General features: G+C 41.3%; 1 protein-coding gene and 1 pseudogene across 2 annotated transcripts in view; both read left to right on the forward strand.

Moving 5' to 3' along the window:
- Positions 1-1,526, forward strand: part of LOC106580623 (PI-PLC X domain-containing protein 3) — a 78,919-nt gene extending 77,393 nt beyond the window's left edge. For both annotated transcript variants that reach the window (XR_006760927.1, XM_014161873.2), the window contains exon 6: positions 1,205-1,526. Coding sequence is in view for 1 of the 2 variants with exons in the window: in XM_014161873.2 (XP_014017348.1) it covers positions 1,205-1,361 (157 nt within the window). In the remaining variant the exon portion in view is untranslated. The remainder of the gene's footprint in view (positions 1-1,204) is intronic.
- Positions 1,527-17,632: 16,106 nt separating this feature from the next.
- LOC106580692 (complement component C7-like) lies at positions 17,633-25,092 on the forward strand (annotated as a pseudogene).
- Positions 25,093-25,988: the final 896 nt, after the last annotated feature.

The following is a 25,988-nucleotide window of genomic DNA, read 5'->3' on the forward strand; positions in this document are numbered from 1 at the left end:
CACAAATTCATGGACTTATCAAGAGAACATCCCTGGTCATCCCTATTGCCTCTGATCTGGTGGACACACTAAACATACATGCATCGTTTATAAATTATGTCTGAGTGTTGGAGTGTGCCCCTGGCTATCCGCAAATTAAAAAAAATGAAAATGTGGCCGTCTGATTTGCATAATATAGGGAATTTTTAATTATTTATACTTTTACCTTTACTTTCAATACTTAAGTATATTTTAGCAAGTACATTTACTTTTGATACTTAAGTATATTTAAAACCAAATACTTTTAGACGTTCAAGTGGACTTTCACTTTTACTTGAGTCATTTTCTTTAAGGTATCTTTACTTTTACTCAAATATGATTATTGGGTACTTTTTCCACCACTGCTTATCATTGTCTTTATAATGATATCTAGATGTTATTGTAATGCATTTTACTTATTGGCTTTAAACATTGCTTCAGATTGAACGTTACTCACCTAGTTCCAGGTTGGATGGTATGTTTAGGTTTCTGCTGTGCTTCTTCTGCTGGTTGTTGGTTTGCCAGAAGGTTTGTTAGATAGTTCTTGGTTATAAGAATCATAATAGTAGTAGTGAAAATGGTATTACCATTAACAACAACTGCAACAATATTAATGAGAATAATAATACATTAAATCAGTAGTAGTAGGCCAGTCTCAACTTGACTGAGAAGCCACATGGCAAGTTATGAAGGCGAATATTATTGACGTTACATTGCACTTTTCAATGGCCGTCCCTCAGGTTGTGGCAGGATGAAACATATCTCGCTGCCAAAACTGCACATTTTGGCTTTTCACCCAATATGCTTTCTCTAACGTAACAAAATGTGGAAAAACTCAAGGGGTCTGAATTCTTTCCGAATGCACTGTAACTTGAAATCCAAATGGCATAACCGTACTCCAATATTTCACAATAACAAAGATCTGGATGGCAGCCTTTTGCATCCCCCCAATGGTCAAAATGTGGACAATGTATGGACAATGCACCTGTAATTTCCCCCCCCCAAAAAAAAACAGTGACTCTGACATGAGACATCAAAACCACTCAAAACAAAACAGCCACCTCTGAACCCACCTGAGGAAAGTCTCTCTCTCTCCTTACCCCCATCATTTTCAGTGGCTAAGTATAACACTTAGAATTCACAAAAGACAGTGATGCAGGTGTGTGATGCATGTTTTCCACTGCAGGGCTCTTCCAAGTATGATGTTGTGGATCCGGGCCCAGAGGCCGGGAGAGAGCGGCATCAACATCATCACAGCTGACTTCGTAGAGCTGGGAGACTTCGTCAGTGCTGTCATCACTCTCAACTACCATATGGAAGACGAGGAAGAAAACGCCACCTGAGAGTGACCGACAGGGTGGTTTAGAGTTCAATCCTCAGCCATGTGGGGCTACGCTCGCTCTCTCGCTCTTTCTCTTTGGTGTTCATTTTTAGGAAGAGAGGCGGTCCTCTGACTCTTCTAGGGCTACAATAGTTGACAGAGAGAGGGCGGGAGGGAGGGCGCGAGCGGGGAGGGAGGCAGAGATGGGGGGGTGGAGAAAGGAAGGTAGAGGGAGGGGGAAGAGGTGGGGGGAGAGGTGGAGAAAGGAAGGTAGAGGTGGAGAAAGGAGGGTGGAGGGAGGGAGAGGTAGAGAAAGGAAGGGAGGGAGGGGAGGAGAAGAGAAAAAGGAGGGAGAATGGACTTGATTGCTCGGTGAGAGTAACCTTTGGTTTTATATTTTCTGGGGGGTCAAAAGGGCAATTGTTTTTTAATGACACTTCGCTTTGCTTCACTTCACATCTGCTGTAATGATAACTGCTTCTATCCTCTGATCACACAAGCACGTGTTCCTGGCCTTTCCACTTCTTGTGAGGCTAAGACTAGCTTATTAGCGTATTCTACAACCATAAATGTTGTTCGTATTTTAGTGACCGTGATGGTCAACCTTCATCAAAACTTATCTTCATTGGTGCAAGTAATACAGCTTATGGTCGTCAACCTGATTCGCATGTCAACTACTAACATATGGCAAACAAACATACATGGCATACTAAACTTACTTGGCATACACAATTCACTTAAGTTGCCACAATTGAATTTTGCAGAGCAAAAGTTTTTTGACCTCTTTAGAAGGTGGAAACTAGGATATTCAGACTATTTTTTCTCAGAATCGTTCCAGTCATCACAGTACATATATTGTTGCCTTCTCCCTGCACATTAGTTAATCTTCTTGTAAATCATTGACCTTTTCTTCTGTTTTGAAAGATGTGTAGACGGTGAGCTCATCTCATCCTTGTGTTCATTCATTTATATAGAATTGATTATATTAGAATAGATTAACTATCTGTTGCTCTACTTCTATTCAGGTGTTTGCCTGCTTTTTTTGCATTCCATCTAGTAGAAAGATGTTTCCCATGCTTTGCACCTATTTGGGACAAACTGTAAATGCTCATCGAGGAAGGCAAATCATATTTGAAGTGGCACTTGCAGCATAGTGAAGAAAGAAAGAATAAAACCTGTATCACTTTGTTTTTGCTTAAAGTTCTATTACACATTATGCAAGCAAGAACATAATTGCATATGTATCAAATGCTTTCCCTCATTTCTCCAAAAAACAACTATTAAGATTATTGTTGCATCTTTTACAGAGAATGTATTCTTTGAGGAAACATTTATGTAAACTTTTATGATTAATGTGAACTAAAAAAGAAAAATGTTACCTTTTTGAATATGTAAATGTGTGTGTCTTGTGCGTAAATGGATCATTTCCAACTTTCTTCAGTTCTGTTTTTATTTGAGAAAGAGACACAGAGACAGAGAGAAAGGGAGTGAGGGAGAGATTGTTTAAGTGTGTGGGTTTTGTGTATTGTTCAAAGAGTTGTGAACATTTTCATACTATTTATATGTGCCAATGACTTCATTATGATTTAATCTTAAATTATATTTTATATCATGTGAAAAGCTTGTATATAGTGTAAGTGCAATGGATTTACGACCATTTAATTGTAAATGAAAATCAATGCCAAGAATTGTTCACAAGAAATCTGTTTTAACAAATATATGGCCAATACATGTTTTGTCTGACAGTAAAACTATTTTTTTGTTACTAATTAACTATGTGCATGAATCAAAAGATATTTGTAAATATATTGCTCGTCTCTCAGTGGATTCATTGATTTTGGATGACCTGACTATAACTACTTGAGTTGTTTGCACTGCAACAGTTAAACACGACCAGACTTAGGACATTCAATAACTAAAACAATTTTACCTATTTTTTTGGACGAAGTATATGTTTCACTTTGACTCTGAGAGACCTACATATACCTATGTAATAAATTTGAAATGCACAGTATAAAAATAAATCTAACTACATGTGTTTACTTTATAAGTCATCCAGTGTTGACATAATTCTACTTCATCCATATTGCAGTCATTGCCTTTCTGTTCTTTTACTGGTGATAAGTCGATCGCTGTAAAATTGTTGTAAAGACCAAACCTTGTGTGTTACAATGAGTGAGTGATGCCCAATCAAATAAAGCTATATGTCTATATGACTCTCTATGGCAGTGTTACTCACAATTTTTTGTAAGGCGACCAATTTGGTTGGAGATAATCTTTCAGAGGGCCCCATAGATCTTTAATTTGTTGTACTTTTTCTTCCAATTTGAGCAATTAAGAACAAATTCAGAGAGCACATGAAATTGATTTGATGTGCAGCACATCACAAATGTATACATGCACACGTCAAATAGGTTCATCACATGTATAAGACCCATATTAAGGGTTACCTCAGTAGTTGGATGAGCGAAAATGTCCCTTCTGCTCCTTGAATGAATTCATTCTAAATGTATAGTCTGTGGCAATCCAAGTGTGCATTGGGCAGTCTGTTTCTCTGTTTTTGTTTCTCAATGTTCATTGTTGAATATGTTGCTTCACATGAATAAGCGTTGACAAAAAATGGTCACCTTTTGCAAACACTGCTTCAGAAGTGGATACTCTGTGTCTGACACAAGGCTCCAGAAATGGGTAACACCTGATCAGTGGAGCTGCTGGCAATGTGTAATTTGCCAGCAGCTCCACTATCTCACTCTCTATTCCATTACGGTCAGTAGAGGGCTATGATGACTGGGGTCAGAGATGACACTGGCACATGAAAGGGGTTCTCAATGAAGTTGGAAAAACTCCTTGTACTCCATGATATCCTTGAACCTTGACTCAAACTCCAACTTCAACTCTTCCAACACACGCTCAACTACATCATAGCTAAAATGTTGCATTATGTCTGGGTTGGATGTGGTGACTGCGCCGAGTTTTGGGAAATGAACAAACTGTCTGTCAGGTATGAACAGAGTGGTGATTTTATTTTGAAATGCTGTGACCACACGCAGAATTTTGCCCAGAGTTTTAGCTTTCTATTGGAGCTGGAGATTCACTGTGTTCAGATGGCAGGTGACGTCCGTTAACAAAGCCAGCTTTAATATCCACTGTGGATCATCCAACTATGGCTCCTCTCTCCCCTTGCTTGCAACAAATTCACAGATTTGAGGGAGGAGAGAGAGAAATCTTTACAAAACTTAGCCAACGAGACAGCCATCTCATCTCATTGTGAAATATCAAGTCGCCGAATTCTGTCTGGTATTCCACCAGCAACTCGCGGAACTGCCAGTGATTCAGTGACCTCACAATAATAATGTTCACCACGCGCACGACTTCCTGCATTACATTCTGTAAGTCACAGTCTTTGAGTTTAGCCACAAGTGCTACTTGATGAATGATACAATGAAACGTAACACATTTGGGAATATCCTCTCTCTTTCTCATCAGGCCTATTAGTCCCTTCCCCTTCCCTCACATGTTTGGGGCACCATCAGTGCACACAGATGCCAGATTTGACCAGTCAATATTTTTATCAGCAAAAGAATCTAATAACTTTCAGAATATCCTCTCCTTGTGTTTGTCCCTGAAGGAGCAGCAAACATAAAAGTTCCTCTCTGAACGACCCAAACACATAATTGGGCAATGTCACTTACATCAGTGCTTTCGTCAAGCGCAAAACTAAAACACAGCACCCCGGATATGCCAGTAATCAGTTGCTTACCGATGTCCTCGCCAATGTCTTCTACACGTTTTATGGTCGAGTCTGAGAGTTGCAGTCCCTTAATTTGCTTTAAAATAGCTTCCTTATTTGTGAAATCAGCATACAATATTTCGGCTGAGGCCTTGTTTTTGCGAGTATCCAAGCAATCTCAGATGTTGCCTCTTGTCGTTTTCTCTGCAACAGTGCTAGATCTGTCCATCATTTGTTGTTGTCCTTTGAGTTGCGCTATTTTGTTGTTTCTGAGGTTGCTTTGTGGCGGATATGTTTTGTCAAAGTGGGCATAGTGTGACTGGAAATGTCAATCTAAATTTGCTCATTTTAAACAGCTGACTGCCTTCTGGCAAATAAGTGAGCTAGTCCCATCATGCAGTACAAAAAAATACTTGTCTGTCCATTTCTCTTGAAACTTTGTGTTCTTCTTGAATCAACCATATCCTTCTCTTAGCCACCGGAGCAACATTAGCCACGTTAGCTAGCTGCATTTCCCAGCCGCCATCTTCCTGATGTTCCTGGTTCTCCGGTGGTTGTTCGTTCATAGCTGTCACGTTGTTCTCTAGTTCTTCCCCCTCATTGTCAATAGATATACGTTTCTTTTTTACAATAAATCGATCCAAAATTAGCTAGTAGCAACTGATATGTGTCAGTCGCTGTAGCTGAGTAGTTGTTCTATTTTGACAAACGTTCTATTTCGGCCTTTCTGTTCAACAGCTGCGCTATACTGCCATCTATCTGCCATCTAGCGAACAATAGATGTATTCCATTAAGTGATTCAGGCCTGCATAAACACAGTGAAATGAAATTGTATCGTTGTTATGTATGATGAATAGGAAAATCACCGCGAGCCGCAAATTAAGGGATCGCGGGCCAGATGCGCAATGACTACCACTGCTCAATGGTGCTATTTTCGCTACTTCACATTGGTGGTGGACGTCTGAGCTGAGTGATTGACTCTGACTTCTTATAATTAAATTGTTCAAGTCATATGCATGTCTCAATATTTACATTGACTTTCCACCTACTCAAAAGAGCCTCCAGGGACCATCCTAGCTGGTTACCAGGGTGACCAGGAGAGGTGCATGATGTGATCTTGTTATTGTGTTGTGTTTCCTCTAATCTTCACTCCGCCGTACCCATCCGATGGCATCCAGGTATGTTTATCAAGCACTAATGAATATTTACTCCTAGCAGACAGAGTCCTGTTTGTTTACCATTGCACTGGCACTGCTTGTGTGTGTGTATGTGTGTGTGTGTGTGCATGTAAATGTATGTGTTTGTGCATGCATGTGTGTGTGTTTCTTAATCTCTCTATTTCTAAATATAGCCCTTTCAGTACTGCCTGTTCTCAGTAATGAAGCTGTGCTGGGTTATGCTGTGTTACCAGAAGTGAGGACCAATCCAGTCCCTTCACTTGTCAGCAGCCATACACTCTTAGAAATAGAGGTTATCTATAACCTTAAAAGGTTCTTCGGCTGTCCCCATAGGAAAACATTTGAAGAACCCTTTTCAGTTCCAAGTAGAACCCTTTCCAAAGAGAATTCAACATGGAACCCAAAATGGTTCTACCTGGAACCAAAAAGTGATCTCCTATCAGGACAGCTAAAAAAACATTCTGGAACCCTTTTTTCTAATAGTGTACTGTTAAAGGAAACAAGGGAGTTTCAGTTCACAAAGTAAATGTACCTCTCCTGTACTGTAACACTTACAACTTGAGTGAAAGGGTAGACATGTCACATGCTCATCTGTGATTTTTGGTGAAGTCATATCTAACCCTCACTGGAGGACGATATTAAAATGGATGTTAGGTTTCAAATCGAATCAAATTGTTTTTGTCACATGCGCTGAATACAGCAGGTGTAGACAGTGAAATGCTTACAATCCCTTAACCAACAATGCAGTTTTAAGAATAACAAATAATTAAAGAGCAGCAGTAAATAACAATAGCGGGGCTATATACAGAGGGTACCGGTACAGAGTCAATGTGCGGGGGCACGTGTGTAGGGATAATTTAGGTAATATGCACATGTACGTAGAGTTATTAAAGTGACTATCTATAGATAATAGAGAGTAGCAGCAGCGTAGAAGGGGGGAGGGGGGGGCAAAGCAAATAGTCTGGGTAGCCATTGGATTACATGTTCAGGAGTCTTATGGCTTGGGGGTAGATGCTGTTTAGAAGCCTCTTGGACCTAGGCTTGGCGCTCCGGTACCGCTTGCCGTGCTGTAGCAGAGAGAACAGTCTATGACTAGGGTGGCTGGAGTCTTTGCCAATTTTTAGGGCCTTTCTCTGACACCACCTAGTATAGAGGTCCTGGATGGCAGAGCTTCCCTCTGTAATGCCTTGCGGTCGGAGGCCCGAGCAGTTGCCATACCAGGCAGTGATGAAACCCGTCAGGATGCTCTCGATGATGCAGCGCTAAAACCTTTTGAGGATCTGAGGACCCATGCCACATTTTTTCAGTCTCCTGAGGGGGAATATGTTTTGTCGTGCCCTCTTCACAACTGTATTAGTGTGCTTGGACCATGTTAGTTTGTTGGTGATGTGGATGCCAAGGAACTTGAAGCTCTCAACCTGCTCCACTACAGCCCCGTCGATTAGAAATGGGGGTGTGCTCGGTCCTCCTTTTCCTGTTGTCGATGATCATCTCCTTTGTCTTGATCACGATGAGGGAGAGGTTGTTGTCCTTGCACCACACGGTCTTTGACCTCCTCTCTATAGGCTGTCTCGTCGTTGTCGATGATCAGGCCTACCACTGCTGTGTCATCGGCAAACGTAATGATAGTGTTGGAGTCGTGCCTGGCCGTGCAGTAATGAGTGAACAGGGAGTACAGGAGGGGACTGAGCACACACCCCTGAGGGGCCCCTGTGTTGAGAATCAGTGTAGCGGATGTGTTGTTACCTACCCTTACCACCCGGGGGCAGCCCGTCAGGAAGTCCAGAATCCAGTTGCAGAGGGAGGTGTTTAGTCCCAGGGTCCTTAGGTTAGTGCTGAGCTTTGAGGGCACTATGGTGTTGAACGCTGAGCTGTAGTCAATGAATAGCATTTTCAAATAGGTGTTTCTTTTGTCTAGGTGTGAAAGGGCAGTGTGGAGCTCAATAGAGATTGCATCAACTGTGGATCTGTTGGGGCGGTATGCAAATTGGAGTGGGTCTAGGGTTTCTTGGGCACAGGGACTATGGTGGTCTGCTTGAAACATGTTGGTATTATAGACTCAAAAAGTAGATTATAAAACATGAGCTGGCGCACCTCAGGCGAGCAAAACCTCGAGACTTCCTTAGATATCGTGCACCAGCTGTTGTTTACAAATATGCATAGGCCCCCGCCCCGTGTCTTACCAGATCCTGCTGTTCTATCCTGCCGATAGAGTGTATAACCCACCAGCTGTATGTTATTCATGTTGTTGTTCAGCCACGACTCGGTGAAACATAAGATATTACAGTTTTTAATGTCCCCCTTGGTAAGATATATGTGCTTTCAGTTCATCCCATTTATTTTCCAGCGATTGAACGTTAGCTAGCAGTACGGATGGCAAAGGCAGATTAGCCACTCTGTCACTCTTGCTCCCGCTCTCCCTCCCTGGCGCTCGAGGGCACTCCTGCCACCATCATTACGCACACCTGCTTCCCTCGTCACGCGCATCAGCGATTCATTGGACTCAGCTGGACTCAATCACCTGTGTTATTACCTCCCCTATATCTGTCTGTTCCCCAGTTCTGTTCCACTCTTCTGCATTAATTGTCACATGTTGTTGTGTTACCTGGTTCTGAAGCTGTTCCTGTCCTGTTCCATGTCTGTGCTATATTAAATGTTCACTCTCCATACCTGCTTCAATAATCCAGTGTCAGTTCTTACACACTTGTCGCCTGATCCTCACAAGGCACCCCGATCTCTTTCCGCAAAATCTCAGTTTCTTTCTCCAGCGAATGGCAGGGATGAGATCCTGTTCGGGTGTTTGGTGTATATCCTTCCCATCCGACTCATTAAAGAAAAATTATTTGTCCAATTCGAGGTGAGTAATCGCTGTTCTGATGTCCAGAAGCTCTTTTTAGTCATAAGAGACTGTAGCAGCAACATTATGAACAAAATAAGTTACAAACAATGCGAAAAAACAAACAAAATAGCATGGTTGGTTAAGAGCCAATAAAACAGCAGCCCTCCCCTCTGGCGCCATCATATATCATATTTCCGTCGGATACCTACGTTAATCCAACCTCTCCGTCACAGGTAATCCATGTCCTTTTTTCTAATGTGAAAGTGGGGGCAGGAGATCCTCCCTTGAGCCGAGGTATTAAAATAAGTGAGTGAGAGTGAGAAGGGTGATGGTTGCAAGGGATGAAGGAGACTAAAACATGTTGGGCGGAGCTTTTATTAGAAGAGGGGGAATGAGAGAACCAGTCTAGAATAAAAGGAGGATATAGACTGAAAAAGGGAGGAAAATGAAAAAGAGCAGGAAAAAGTACAAAAAGAAAGAGGAGGAATGAGAAGGAGGAGACGGAGGAGAATGAAAGTGGGGGATAGTAGAGGATGAAATAGGGAACCCAGCAAACCAAAACTGGTTCTGTGAATGAACTAAGAACATTTAATTTCATTGTGGGAAAGGTGTAGCTTAGAAAATACCCCCCAAAAGATATAATAACAATCTGTCCTGTTGTGTTTATGATTATACAATGTTGGTATTAGGGTAATATAAAACATTCGTCTGATGTTGCAAGAATGTTAAAGTTCCCAAAACATTTCATTATGTTGTGAGAATAGTGTTGGGACATTACAAGATATAGGTTCTCAAAACACAAAATATGTCCAATTGTGCTGACAATGTTTGTATTAGGTGCACATAACATTCCCCTAATGCTGCAGAAATGTCATAGAACATATTTATTTCTGAAATGTTAAAGTTCGCAAAATATGTCATAAGTCCTGTGGGAACAGTGTGGGGACATTAGGATATATAGGTTCCCAAAACACAAAATATGTCCAGTTGTGATGACATTCTTACAATGTTTGTATCGGGGTGCACAAAACACTCAGTCCATGGAGGTTCCATTTATGTGTTAGCTTACTGTTGAGGATTTACGATGTTTGACAATTCATGTAGAAACACATATGGCAATTATTTATTATTTGACAGTTTATTAGACATTGATTATACAAACATAGTTTCACAGTATTTTCTTGAAAGTCACATGCAGGGATTCAAACCTGGAGCTTTGTAGCGTTATCTCTGGAATGAATCCACTCCACCACTGAGATGGGACTAACACAAATATAAAGCTGGTCACAACTTTACTCTGACTTTCAGGTCATTGTCTTTGTCTTTGCAGAGAGAGGATAACTAAGGGCTCTATTCAATCAGCTTCGCTTTAGCTGACATCCACATAGGTTGTCTTGGCGAGGACGGCGTTATATCAAAAGCGGACGTTGCCATTGGCTGCACATAGCCACATTAACAGAAATCCCATTCAGTCTTGTTTACAACTTTGAACAGTGGAATGTCAGATCTACACCTCCATTATGATGATAGTTGACAGTTCTAGGAAGAGTCTTGGTGGTTCCAAACTTCTTCCATTTAAGAATGATGGAGGCCACTGTGTTCTTGGGGACCTTAAATGCTGCAGACATTTTTTGGTACCCTTCCCCAGATCTCGACATAATCCTGTCTCGGAGCTCTACAGACAATTCCCTTTGACCTTAGGCTTGGTTTTTGCTCTGACATGCACTGTCAACTGTGGGACCTTATATAGACAGGTGTGTGCCTTTGCAAATCATGTGCAACCAATTGAATTTACCACATGTGGATTTCAATCAAGTTGTAGAAGCATCTCAAGGATGATCAATGGAAACAGGATGCACCTGAGCTCAATTTCGAGTCTCATAGCAATGGATCTGAATACTTATGTAAACAAGGTATTTCTGTTTTTTATTTGTAATAAATTAGCAACATTTTCTAAAAACCTAAATAAGGCTGTAACGTAACAAAATGTGAAAAAATGGAAGGGGTCTAAATACTTTCCGAATGCACTGTATATAATATATAATAAAAATGATAAAACACAAAAACGCTCAAGCCTGAGAAACACATTTAAATTATATTCATCACATCCTCAAAGCAGAAGGCAATTGCCTCCACCTCAGCAGGCCTACGCAGGCCAGATGGCAGTCTTAGATGACTCTTTGAAAGGGCAATCGAACCCAGAGATCAGCTTTAATGGAAGACATGGTTTGCTGGCTGAGAGCGTTGCAAACACTCTACTTAGCCCAGGCATGGGTCACATTACACACAACACTTTCTGGGGTTGCATTGGGAATTCAGAGAGTTAGAGTTCATTTTTTGGGCTAACCAGAACAGCTTCATGTCTACTCCCAATCTCAATCCTAACCCTAGCCACAACCCTAACTCTAACTCTAACCTAGCAATAACTCTGAACCAGTTACAGTGTAATGGCAGACAGACAGACAGACAGACAGACAGACAGACAGACAGACAGACAGACAGACAGACAGACAGACAGACAGACAGACAGACAGACAGACAGACAGACAGACAGACAGACAGACAAGTGGTCATCCAGAGGGGATACATTCACATCTCTAGTCAGACAAATATGACTTTCATATTCTAGTGGAGGAGTTTCATATTTCACTGGAGGAGTTTCATATTCCAGTTGAGGGTTACATAGTTTCCACCTGCTTATTCAGACCATCCATTACACTGGCAGCCTGCAGGGGCTAGATATGCATACAGACCTGTTAGCTCCCTCTGCCTTCAGGGACACACTGACAGCTGATGGATGTCAACAATTATAAGTGGATGTAGTTTCCTCACATTTCAACATTACGCTCCCTGCATAAACAGCAGAGGGTCCATCCTGGGTTTCTCTGTGGATCAAAACTATATCAGGATATGTGCTCCTTCAACATGAGTAAATATCAGTTTTTCAAATAGAGGGTAGGATTTGGTAACTATGTTATGCGTGTGTGCGCGTGCGTGTGCGTGTGCGTGCGTGTGCGTGTGCGTGTGTGTGTGCATGAGTGAGTGCCTGCATGACTACGTGTGTGTCTATGTGTATGTCTACGTCTCCTTAGCCACCACCTTGTCACCATTATCTGCTAAATTATATTTTTGGTCAGCAGACTAATAACAGCCCTGCAGAGAGAGCTTTGTGTTTCATCATACACAGCAGGACTTCCTACAGACGTCAACAACAACAACACAAATCAAAAAAGTCTACTTTGTCACATACATACTTGATCCAGCTTACTGTAATTGTTGGAGGTGCCGGTAGTGCCAGACACGTGAGGGTGAAACAGCTCTCTGTTGCCCCCTAGTGTTTTGCAGAGTGTATTGCTTATCTCAGGCAGAAAATGCATGCAGCCAGGCACGTACAGTTGGACTATTGTCGAGTAAAAGTGTAAAACTTCTACCTATCTTTGTTCTTTCCCTTGTCTGCACTGACAACTGAGAACTGGTAAGGTGAAACACCTACTAGACATCCTCCATATTGCTTTAAAGCTGAGATCCAGCTGTTTGCCCCAGGCAGGCGCATTTCTTATTGTTTTTGTTTTGTTTATGAAATGGGGCAAAGGAGCATCCTGCATCATGGTAAAAACAATTCTTAGTGAATAGAGTACCACAGTATGAGTCATGATACCCATTAAGTAAAAACACTTTAAAGTACTACTTAAGTAGTTTTTTGGGGTATCTGTACTTTACTATTTATATTTTTGACATCATTTACTTCACTACATTCCTAAAGAAAATAATGTACTTTGTACTCCTTCAATTTTCCCTGACACCCAAAAGTACTAATTACTTTTTGAATGCTTAGCAGGACAGAAAACAGTCCAATTCACCAATTCCAATTCATCAACAGAACCTCCCTGGTCATCCCTCATGCCTCTGATCTGGCGGACTCACTAATGCATCATTTGTAAATTATGTCTGACTGTTGGAGTGTGCCCTTGGCTAACTGTAAATAAAAAAAACAAGAATATTGTGCCATCTAGTTTGCTTAATATAAGACATTTTGCATTTTAAATGTACTTTTGATACTTAAGTATATTTAAAACCAAATACTTTTAGGGCCGGTTTCACAGACGGGGCTTAGATTAAGGCAGTAGTAAGCCTTAATGTGTACTAGTTAAACTAGGACATTTAAGTTGCTTTCATGAACGTGAAATGAAATGCTAATTAGCTGAAAATGTGGCTATCATAAAGAACTACAAATGCCATGATGATCTGGACGAGACTGTCGAATTGAGGCGAAGGTAAGAATTTAACTATTTAATTAACTAATGTTATCAATATGTAGTAATTAATAAATTGCCTAAATTTCTATAAATGGCCAGTTCTGTAAACTGTCTTGTGCAAGTTTAAATTGACACAATACCTGTTAGGAAAGGTTTCAGCTAGAGACAACGTGCAGGAACTTGCTGGGATTTGTAGTTTTGAATGATATCTACTTTGACGGTAATGACCATTTTCTGATCTGAGAGTAAATAGAGCCGAATATATGTATAAAAGTCACCTTGTCCGAGAGAGATTTAGATGGTTATCAAAACGTCACGACAGGGTAAGCCTACACGAAACATAGTCTTTATTTTAAGTGTTTCTAAAATCCCCTTTGGGAAAAATGAATGGCTGAAATACTATTGGAACCATTTCCCTGTTTGACCGCTTAGTTTTATGGGTATTATGACACTTCCACTGTGGGGCTCTATACTCTGCTGTTCTATTGCACCTACAATGATGTGCAATGATGTCAGAGAGCAAAAAACCTAAGTTTGTGTTTTGAAGTAATGTCTTTGTTGATGTAATAACGCAAACGGACGTGGCAGTTTCACCGCTATGGATTCCAGCTTTAAAGGGGTGCTGAACAGACTGATGTAGCCTCAGTTTCAGTCCTCTTCATTAGGAAATGCGACTGAGAATGACATTTAGGTCTTGGAGGCGTGCTTTGATGTGTGTGTCTCTTGAGTGTTTGTTCGCACATGGGAAGCGCTTGTACATTCACTCTGCCAGAACAGTACACAGTTACAGTCACTCATCATTTTGCCAATTAGCTTCAGCCTGCTGGTGTGCGACTGTGGCAAACAGAGTTGGTTTGACTTTGGATAGCCTATCTCCAGGGCTAGTTAGGGACCCTGAATAAATTACACCATGTAAATGGGTCAATATTTTCATGTTGAACACTTTTACTTTGTCATTATATGCTTATTTTTATATGAATTTATACAATTTATAGTTTGTTTCAGGTTTTTAAGTCATTGAAATTGGGAGCTATTGAAATGTACAAATGTTGTCCCATGTACATTGTGTAATTTACTAATAGTCTTTACTGATGGTCTAACTAACCCCATGGATATCCAAAGTCAAACTGAATTTTCCACGGTCAGTATGTGTTCCGCACCCATATGTTGGTAATTACAATAGGTCGCGTGCAACTGCACTCCGAATTGATGATTTCTTGGGTGCTGCCAGCTGTGGACCTGTGGGCAGTATTTAAATAAACCCAACACAAAGAAAACTGTTATGTACCCTAGATTCCTTACAAATCTCTGTTATGGACGATACTGACTTTATGACCAAAATTAACCTATTTACACTTTGTAGTAAATGTTGACACTAAAATAACTGTTTCTGACTCATATCGATGCCACATAGGCCTTTCAGCTACTCTTGAACTTATTCTCTTTCAGATCAGTGCAGATAGGAAGCAAAAGAGGAGACTATCACAGCTGATAGGAAGCAAAAGAGGAGACTATCACAGCTGATAGGGAGCAAAAGAGGAAACGATCACTGCAGATAGGGAGCAAAAGAGGAGACGATCACTGCAGATAGGGAGCAAAAGAGGAGACAATCGCTGCAGATAGGGAGTAAAAGAGGAGACGAGAGAAAATCCCTTTTGACTGTTTCTGTTTTAGAATAATAATTGTATTATTGTAGGGTCACAACGAGAGTAGTTTTGGCAGAAGAACAGTCAAACAGTAATGTATGTTCTCCTTCTCTAATGTAATATATCTCTCGCTTTCTGTCCCTGTCACGTCCTGACCAGTAATAGGGGTTATTTGTTATTGTAGTTTGGTCAGGACGTGGCAGAGGGTATTTGCTTTATGTGGTTCGGGGTGGTTGTGTGTTTAGTGGTGTGTTTGATTTATTATTCCGGGTTTTGGGCACTGGTCTATGTTTATGTATTTCTATGTTTAGTCAAGTTCTTTGTATTTCTATGTTTAGTTAATTGGGGATTGGACTCTCAATTGGAGGCAGGTGTTTTCTAGTTGCCTCTGATTGAGGGTCCTATATATAGGTATGTGTTTGTTTTAGTGATTTGTGGGAGATTGTGCTTGGTATAGCTTTGTTGCATTACTGGCCTGTTATTAGTCGTTGTGTTTTTGTTGTGTACGTGTTTATTTTGGTTTACCTTCTTTGTCCGTTTAAATAAAAGAAGATGAGTGCACATGTCCCCGCTGCGTCTTGGTCCACTTTACCCTACGACAACCGTGACAGTCCCACACAGTAAAAATAAACATTCTGGTTTCTTGGAAGGAAAAAAAAGTTCCTTAGAATAATCTCTTCCTGCAATTATCTGACCCTTTAGCAGGAAGGGGTCACATACTTTGTGTGTGTGTGTGTGTGTGTGTGCGTGTGTGTGTGTGTGCGTGTGTGCGTGTGTGTGTGCGTACGCACGCGCGGGAGAGAGACACTGAACTATATAATACTTTGAAATGTCCACAGCCACAGAGAGCTCATGTACACTCTCACCATGAAGGTAAGATGATTCACATTCATTCCCTACTTACCTCTTTTAATATACTCAGATGATTTCTACTATTAATCAAGTGGTTCAAAACAGTTGTGCTGTATAGTCTTTAGACTTCAATTCAATCAGATGGAGCATTAACCCGCGTTGGCAGACATCCTCATAGCTGATGTCTTGGAGGTGGTAGTGTAAGTGCGGCAGAAGCTGTCAAATTTAGGCGACTGCTCTTGTGTGACACAAACCACTCCCTTCCTTGTTATCCGCATTACAAACCACTTCCGTCCTTATTATCCGCGATACAAGTTCAAACCACTCCCTTCCTTATTACCCACGTTACAAACCGCTCCCTTCCTTATTATCCACATTACAAACCACTCCCTTCCTTGTTATCCACATTACAAACCACTCCCTTCATTATTATCCGCGTTACAAACCGCTCCCTTCCTTATTATCAAAATGGAGATAGAAAGTGTAGGCTAATGCATGTTTTGATGTTAATTTGGATGGGGGGGTTTATATCTTGGGACAGCGACAGATCACTCTAATCAAGGTGAAGACAATTAGAACAGGCATTCCAGTGTTTGAACTTCTAACGCGGCTGCATGGGATTTGTCAGATTATAAAGTCGGGTGTGTCCATGATAAGCTAACAAAAGGAGCTCCTCCGACACAGCCAAAACAACCACTGTGGATGTCGGTGAGCATGGATCTGATAGAATCCTTAGACTCCGACTATTTGAAAGAATTGTAAAATACACTAAGTAAATAGAATTTAACCGGAGCATTACTCCTCTCTTCTCCTCTCCTCTACTCCCATCTCCTCTCTTCCCACCCAATAATTGTGTGGAAACGGTGCATTGCCACTGGGGATCATATGGCAAGTGGTCAGAGTGTGACGGCTGCACTAAAACACAAGTAAGGAACCAAACCAATCATCAGACGTCATGACCGTGAGCTCCACTAAAGTCATGCTTTGATTCATGAATGGCAACCAATGTTGTGGTATACAGTAACTTCAGAAAGTATTCATACAACATTTTGTTGTTACATCCTAAATTGAAAATGGATTAAATTGATTATTTTCCTCACGAGCTCACATAATACCCCATAATAGCAAAGTGAAACCATATTTTTAGAAATTGTTGCACATTTATTGAAAATGTATTACAGAAATATCTCATGTACATAAGTATTCACACCGCTGAGTCAATACATGTTAGAATAACATTAGGTCGTGATTAAGCTGTGAGTATTTCTGAGTAAGTCTCTAAGAGCTTTGCACACCTGGATTGTACAATATTTGCACAAAATTCATCAAGCTCTGTCAAGTTGGCTGTTGATCATTGCTAGACAACCATTTTAAAGTCTTGCCATAGCTTTTCAACCAGATTTAAGTCAAACTATAATTAGGCCACTCAGGAACATCAATGTCATCTCGGTAAGCAACTCAAGTGTATATTTGGCCTTATGTTTTAGGTTAATTGTCCTGCTGAATTTGTCTTCCAATGACTTTTGGAAAGCAGACTGAACCAGGTGTTCCTCTAGGATTTTGTATTATAGTGGTCTACTTCTACCAAAGGTTACGTTTTATTTAATTTTCCACTATTTACTTGATATTCATTGTTTTCTCCTCTCACACCTCTCTTCATCCAGAGATGATAATTACATTTTTGAAAACTGTGTTAAAAGTAGCCTATTGTGACACTGTTGTTTTTTTGCTGCATAGAAGAACCACCTGTTAGTGGTAAAGAATGACGTGGAGTTGGCTCAGTTCCAGAACAATGCCAGAGGATACCGTTCTATGTCTGAGAAGGTTCTGGAAGGTTCTGGCCACGTTCCCCACCGTGTACGACTACGCCAGCTATAGGACAGTGGTGAAAAGGTTTGAAACCCATTACCTGTCTGAGGGGACTCTGGGCGAACTCTTCCACGCCTTACTCAGCATCGACCAAGAAACAGAGAAACAGATGGGTGAGACAACTCAGGCAACTCCTGCTGAGACTGGATCAGCTCCAGCTGAGACCGAGGCTGTCCTAATATAGACACCTCAGACGTATCATTCTAGTGACATACAGTAGTAGTGGGAGTAACAGAGTGCCATGACTGAACACGTCATCTCTGTTGGTTACAATGCTAGCCCCAATGGCAGTGGGTTGGAGTATGGTGCCCCACAACAGATGGTGAACAATACTTTAAAAAACTAAGTATATAATAATGGTTTAATATTGACCATCAGAGCTTTTTGAAGTCCTTGGAACCCACCTTTATATAGTATAGTTTGATTCTAGCATTTGGCTGGACACCAAAGTAATGGTGAAAGTTACATGTAATGTAACTGTATGAGCTGCAGCTAAAGTGTCTACTGCATTGGAATCCCTGTATTTATACCATGGCATTGTTGAATACTTGTTTCTGACTGGCTTGAAGGGGATTCTAGAGAGTGAATTATTTCCCTATAACACATGGTATATTTGCACGGTAGAGTTCAATAGCTATCAGAGAGCAACAGGATGATGACGTTGGACTAACCACAGTTGGACTAGCGACTTTATCCCTACCTACAGTACCAGTAAAAAGTTTGGACACACCTACTCATTCCAGGGTTTTTCTTTATTTGCACTATTTTCTACATTCTAGAAGAATAGCGAAGACATCAAAACTATGAAATAACACATCTGCAATCATGTAGTAACCAAAAAAGTGTAAACATCCTGGGAACCTTAAAAGAACAGACTAAATGTGTTCTGGGAGCATTCTTGTAACATCAAGTGAATGTTTTTTGCACCCTAGAAGAAACATTGTATAATCAGCCGCACAACTGGACCGTTTTTTGTGTGTTTTGGGAAAACCTTTTGTGATGTCCCTACAATGTTCCCACCAGACTGTTCCCACAACCCAATTAAACATTCTGGGAACCTTTAACTTTTTAAGGTATAGGGGGCAGTATTTTCATTTTCGGATGAAAGGCATGTCCAGAGTAAACTGCCTAATACTCGGGCCCAGAGTCACATATTTGCATATTATTAGTAGATGTGGATAGAAAACACTCTGAAGTTTCTAAAACTGTTTGAATGATGTCTGTGAGTATAACAAAACTCATATGGCAGGCAAAAACCTGAGAAAAATCCAACCAGGAAGTGGGAAATCTGAGAATTGTAGTTCTTCTTTTGAATCCCTATCAAAACTACAGTGTCTGTGGGGTCACGTTGCACTTCCTAAGGCTTCCATTGGCTGTCAACAGCCTTTAGAAACGTGTTTCATCCTTCTCCTGTTACTGGGCAGAAAATAGGAGCTCAGTCAATGAGTGGACTGCCTGAGGACAAAGGACTTGGTGATGTGCGAGCCCGCCAGCACGCCCCTCCTTCTTTTTCTTCTTGAATGAATACGCTATTGTCCAGTTGGAATATTATCAACGTTTTATGTTAAAAAGACCCTAAGGATTGATTGTAAACAACGTTTCACATGTTTATACGAACGGTAATGGAACTATTTTACTTTTCGTCTCTGGGTATTTCAAACAAAAATAACATTTCTTGTGGAAGTAGGAGCCCTGGTAGTGCATTCTGATGAAGATCAGCAAAGGTAAGAGAATATTTCTAATACTAATTCTGAGTTTAGTTGACTCCAGAACTTGGCGGGTATCTGTATAGCTTGCTTTGATGGTTGAACTATGTACTCAGAATATAGAAAAATGTGCTTTCTCCGTAAAGCTATTTTAAAATCGGACACAGCGGTTGCATTAAGGAGAAGTATATCTATAATTCTTTCAATAACTGTTGTAAATTTTATCAACGTTTATGATGAGTATTTTTGTAAATTGATGTGCACATTCACTTGAAGTTTTGGTGGGAATACATTTTCTGAACATCACGCGCCAATGTAAAATGGGGTTTTTGGATATAAATATGAACTTTATTAAGCAAAACATACATGTATTGTGTAACATGAAGTCCTATGAGTGCCATCTGACGAAGATCATCAAAGGTTAGTGAATACTTTAGCTGTATTTTTGGTTTTTGTGATGCATGTCCTTGCTTGGAAAATTGCTGTGGTTTTTCTTGTGAAGTTTATGTCCTAACATAATCTAATTTTATGCGTTCGCCGTAAAGCCTTTTTGAAATCGGACAATGTGGTTAGATTAATGAGAAGTTTATCTTTAAAATGGTGTAAAATAGTTCATTGTTTGAGAAAATGAAATTATGAGATTTTTGCTGTTTTGTATTTCGCGCCATGCTATTTCAATGGCTGTTGAATAGTGTATCCCGCAGGTGGGACGGTCACGTCCCACCTAGCCCATAGAAGTTAAAGAACAGACTAAATGTGTTCTGGGAACGGTCTTGCAACATCAGCAGAATGTTTCATACAAACCTTGTATAATCATCAGCACTACTGAACAGTTTTTGTGTTATGAGAACATTTGCCACAACCTAACAAATGTTTTGTGAACTTTCACAGACCAATTTTGGTTTGCTGGGAAAACATTACTGGTACATTGTGTTATTACCTGGAAATCTAATAAGAACTTTTGTGGAATGTTCTGTGGTGGTTGTTACAGATGTTGTGTACAACATTTTAGTGAACTTAATGGGAATCTTAGCTAATGTTCTGGGAATGTTTTCGGTTTGTTGGGAAGATTATTGGCATCATTGCTTGAGGAAAAAATAGTTAATTACATACAAAGGTAGAGTAAAAAAAGCTGGGGAAAATGCTTGCTATATTACTCGTCCCATGTTGTGTGTGGTGTGCATGTTTCCAGATGAGACCTCTGTAAGAGCTGGTAAGGGAGGTGCAGCGTGCTGGGGTGAATAGGCTCCATCTGAAGACGGCCATAGAGCAGTACCTGGATGAAAGGCACCCTTGCTTCTGCCAGCCCTGCAGGAACAACAGCTTGGTGGTTGTTGTTCCTGCAGGGCTGGATCATATTACTCCAGTGCTAGCCTCCCTACACTGGCTTCCTGTTAAGGCAAGGGCTGATTTCAAGGTGTTACTGCTAACCTACAAAGCATTACATGGGCTTGCTCCTACCTATCTTTCCGATTTGGTCCTGCCGTACATACCTACACGTACGCTACGGTCACAAGACGCAGGCCTCCTAATTGTCCCTAGAATTTCTAAGCAAACGGCTGGAGGTAGGGCTTTCTCCTATAGAGCTCCATTTTTATGGAATGGTCTGCCTACCTATGTGAGAGACGCAGACTCAGTCTCAACCTTTAAGTCTTCACTGAAGACTTATCTCTTCAGTAGGTCCTATGATTAAGTATAGTCTGGCCCAGGAGTGTGAAGGTGAACGGAAAGGCTGGAGCAACGAACCGCCCTTGCTGTCTCTGCCTTGCCGGTTCCCCTCTTTCCACTGGGATTCTCTGCCTCTAACCCTTTTACAGGGGCTGAGTCACTGGCTTACTGGTGTTCTTCCATGCCGTCCATGGGAGGGGTGCGTCACTTGAGTGGGTTGAGTCACTGACGTGGTCTTCCTGTCTGGGTTGGCGCCCCCCCCTTGGGTTGTGCCATGGCGGAGATCGTTGTGGGCTATACTTGGCCTTGTCTTAGGACGGTAAGTTGGTGGTTGGAGACATCCCTCTAGTGGTGTGGGGGCTGTGCTTTGGCAAAGTGGGTGGGGTTATATCCTGCCTGTTTGGCCCTGTCCGGGGGTATCATCGGATGGGGCCACAGTGTCTTCTGATCCCTCCTGTCTCAGCCTCCAGTATTTATGCTGCAGTAGTTCATGTGTCGGGGGGCTAGGGTCAGTCTGTTACATCTGGAGTATTTCTCTTGTCTTATCCGGTGTCCTGTGTGTATTTAAATATGCTCTCTCTAATTCTCTCTTTCTCTCTTTCTGTCTTTCTCTCGGAGGACCTGAGCCCTAGGACCATGCCTCAGGACTACCTGGTATGATGACTCCTTGCTGTCCCCAGTCCACCTGGCCGTGCTGCTGCTCCAGTTTCAACTGTTCTGCCTGCGGCTATGGAACCCTGACCTGTGCTTGTTGCACCCTCGACAACTACTATGATTATTATTATTTGACCATGCTGGTCATTTATGAACATTTTAACATCTTGACCATGTTCTGTTATAATATCCACCCTGCACAGCCAGAAGAGGACTGGCCACCCCTCATAGTCTGGTTCCTCTCTAGGTTTCTTCCTAGGTTTTTGGCCTTTCTAGGGAGTTTTTCCTAGGGAGTTTTTCCTAGCCACCGTGCTTCTTTCACATGCATTGCTTGCTGTTTGGGGTTTTAGGCTGGGTTTCTGTACAGCACTTTGAGATATCAGCTGATGTACGAAGGGCTATATAAATAAATTTGATTTGATTTGATTTGGTGATAGAGGGGGATGAGTGTAAATACATCTGTAAACCTGGTACACACTGGGCTGTGAGAAGGGGAAGGAGGTAGAGGGTAGGTAACATTTTACATGTCGTGTGGATACTCCAGATGACGGTATTTGTGTATTTATTTCTGGGTGCTTGCAGACATACTGTACATTCACATACAGATATATGCATAACCTCTCTCTCCATCCTTCCTTCCCCTTTCACTCTCCCCTTTCAACCCTACATTCAACCATTATTTCCCTCCCTCCCTAAGGGGTGATCCATGGCAGCTGGTCCTGCTGGTCTGGCTGGACTTACTGCTCTGGAAGTCAGAGGTTACGAACACGCACATGCAGTACTCATGCCCCTCAGAGAGGCTGCCATCACTGCAACGGGTAGGCCAGGGTGACGGCAGGCTGCCATAGCAACCGAGACATGCAATACATCCTGTCAGAATTATTGCAGCTTCTGTTGACTTTAGTGATAGGACTTTATACATGAACAGAACACAACAAATACATGACATGGACTGTATACATAGCACCTTTCACTAAGTACTTCTGCAGGCCAAAGTGCTAATCAGGCAAGCGCTAACAAAGACAGTGTTGGAAAAACGTAGCAGGAGCAACACATTGCTGTCTTCTATTAATTCAGCCTTCATATTACCCTGCTGTTACCTTACTGAACGTTTGTTTGGTGTACGCCTGCTTGTTTGTTTGTTTACTTGTTTGTTTACTTCCAGGACCATGGAGCCTTAGTGCTTTGCCCTGACCCTCACACCTCGAGAGACCTGTGGAAGCACACCTCCTCTCCCTGGTAATCAGACATGGAGCACAGCTCCCAAACAGTTCAACAGTAAGTTGTGCTTCAATGACGACAGCACACACACACACACACACACACACACACACACACACACACACACACACACACACACACACACACACACACACACACACACACAAACATACACCCATCATTATGATTGTTTCCTCATCTTCTGCCATGCTCCAGGTGTCATGTCCCATCCCTTCAAAATTATGTCTCACAGGCTCCCACTGCGAGCCCACCTACGACATAGGAGAAATGATCCCTCTGTCCTACCCTGAGGTGAGACACATAGTGGGACACACAGAGATCCTCTGGGTCACCGAACCCCAATACCATCACATACCATCACCAGGGTAGGTTACCTTGATTCAGCTGCATTTCACAAACACCATACCCAGTTCCACCACTCTGGAGATGTATCCATTCTGCAACTTTTACCTTATGGTATTCTCTCCCCTCGGATAATTAAAATTAAATATTGTTTTTTTTTCTTCTTTCCTTTATGAATCCAGCACCAAAAATGCTCAATCTCCTTGATGGCCCAGCAGTGCAATGCAAACCATGGGAGAAACTCGCAGAAAACTAATTTATCTGTAAAATGGCTTATGATTGCGCGTAAGTTTTACCAGCCTTTGTGGCACCTTTTGACTGCATATTCTAACTATGATCTATGCTTTAGCTATGATAAATTCTATAATATTCCCTTAGACACAGATATAAGATCAGCTCAGCCTCCACAAGTTCAAATCTTGACCATCAGGAGAGGAAAAACATTTTATTTTAATTTTTTTACGAACTGTGTTTTCATTTGCTTGGAAGAGACCCCAAATGTGTGTGACTAATTTTGGTTTTGTGACAATAGTGGGATAAGGTTATTCTTTTAATGAGTCCTACTTGAAATTCTGTCCGGAGAGTTATTTATTATTATTATTTTTTATATTGTCAACTGACACTAACCAAAGAGTTTATCAAATTGAACAACTCCTGTTTAATTTACATTTTTTATGTCTAAAAAGAAAATATGACCAAGCTTTGCCATCTTGGGTTAATAAAATGATAAAATCTTATAAACAGAACTTAAAACATAACTATTCCTTAAAAATGAAAGAAAAGTTCAGGAGGACTTGCTAAGTTTTCAAATATGTCTGTTGACAAAGATTTGAGGATAAGTCCTGATTTACCAGTCTTGTCAATGACAGCTGACAATGTGCTCTTGGCTCGAGCCGATCGAAAACAGACTTGGGATTGTGCGCACAAATTCGAGAATGTTCTTAAAATCATCGCAATTAAACTTAATACAAAACCCCAAAAGTTCTATAAATACATTAAAATAAATTAAACTTCAGCGGTTTCAGGGTTTCATGTTGCTCTTTTGTCCAGATCATCTGAAGAAGTGTGTGCCACCAACTCTGAGAGGGGTCGGAAAGACAGACTGAGCGTGTGCGAGATACACGCCCTGCAGTGTGCTACAACTTGACAGAGGACAGCGCCTGCCAGTGGCCAACCCACACAACTTCACCCTGCACCGACTGACTGCCAGCTGTGGGAGACCTGTGATGGTACAACTCAACACTTCAGTTTTTTGTGTGTGTGCCTACATGGGCACGCGTGTGCGAATGAGCGTGTGTGTGCATACGTGTGCGTTGGTGTTCCCATGTGTGTGTGTGTGTGTGTGTGTGTGTGTGTGTGTGTGTGTGTGTGTGTGTGTGTGTGTGTGTGTGTGTGTGTGTGTGTGTGTGTGTGTGTGCAAACTGCACCAAGGACATTTTCCTTGTCCTATTTTCCTTGTCTCCTTCTAACAGGACAAACAAACAGGTGTCGCTGTGAGGACAGGGTTGAGTGCTCAGACCCAGGGTTGAGTCTGTGTGTCCTTCTGGGGGCTGAGGCTGACAGTGCTACCCAGACGCTGAGCGAGTGTGAGGCAGGACTGAGGAGATGTAAAGGGGAGAAGGTGTCCGTTGGCAGCATACTGCCCTGTGGTGCCTAAGGACACAAGTGAATGGTCTCCTCTCCTCCGACTCAGCATGTCTGTGATAATGACAGAAAACACCCTCCACTCATTTTGTCTCATCTCTGTTAATTTTACATGACTCTTCAAACGCACTGCTTCAAAGACATTAAAGCAACATAAATCATCCATTAGTTTGGAATTGATAATACATATTTTTGTTCCAATAAACAAAAAAAATTCACAATAGTAGGGTAAGAACTAAGGGCTCTATTCAGTCTGTATCAATGAAACGTTACAGATTGCATGACAGAAATGAAATGGTAGTTTCCTATTGAACCGACATCGGTAGTGTCTGCCGTAAATGCAGTCTCTGCTAAAGCAGGAACATTGCCTTTAAATTTCATTTTATGCTGTAACGCTGAATTTCCGTGATACGGATTGAATAGAACCCTAATTCTACTTGACCCATGTGTAAAATTACCTCATCCAATTTAGAGTTACATACAGTGCATTCGGAAAGTATTCAGACCCATTGACTTTTTCACATTTTGTTACATTACAGCCTTATTCTAAAATTGATTAAAAATAATTTTTCCTCATCAAGCTACAAGCAATAACCCATAATAACTAAGCAACTACATTTTTGGAAATGTAGTTGTAAATGTAAAAATAATGTAAAATGTAAAAATAAAAAAACAGAAGTACCTTATTTACACAAGTATTCAGACCCATTGCTATGAGACTCGAAATTATGCTCATGTGCATCCTGTTTCCATTGGTCATCCTTGAAATGTTTCTACAACTTGATTGGAGACCACCTATGGTAAATTCCATTGATTGGACATGATTTGGAAAGGCAAACATCTGTCTATATAAGGTCCCACAGTTGACAGTGCATGTCAGAGCAAAAACCAAGCCACGAGGTCGAAGGAATTGTCCGTAGAGCTCCGAGACAGGATTTTGTCGAGATCTGGGGAAGGGTACCAAAAAATGTCTGCAGCATTGAAGGTCCCCAAGAACACAGTGGCCTCCATCATTCTTAAATG

This window comes from Salmo salar, chromosome ssa20 (genome assembly GCF_905237065.1).
Source record: "Salmo salar chromosome ssa20, Ssal_v3.1, whole genome shotgun sequence".
Taxonomy (NCBI): Eukaryota; Metazoa; Chordata; class Actinopteri; order Salmoniformes; family Salmonidae; genus Salmo; species Salmo salar.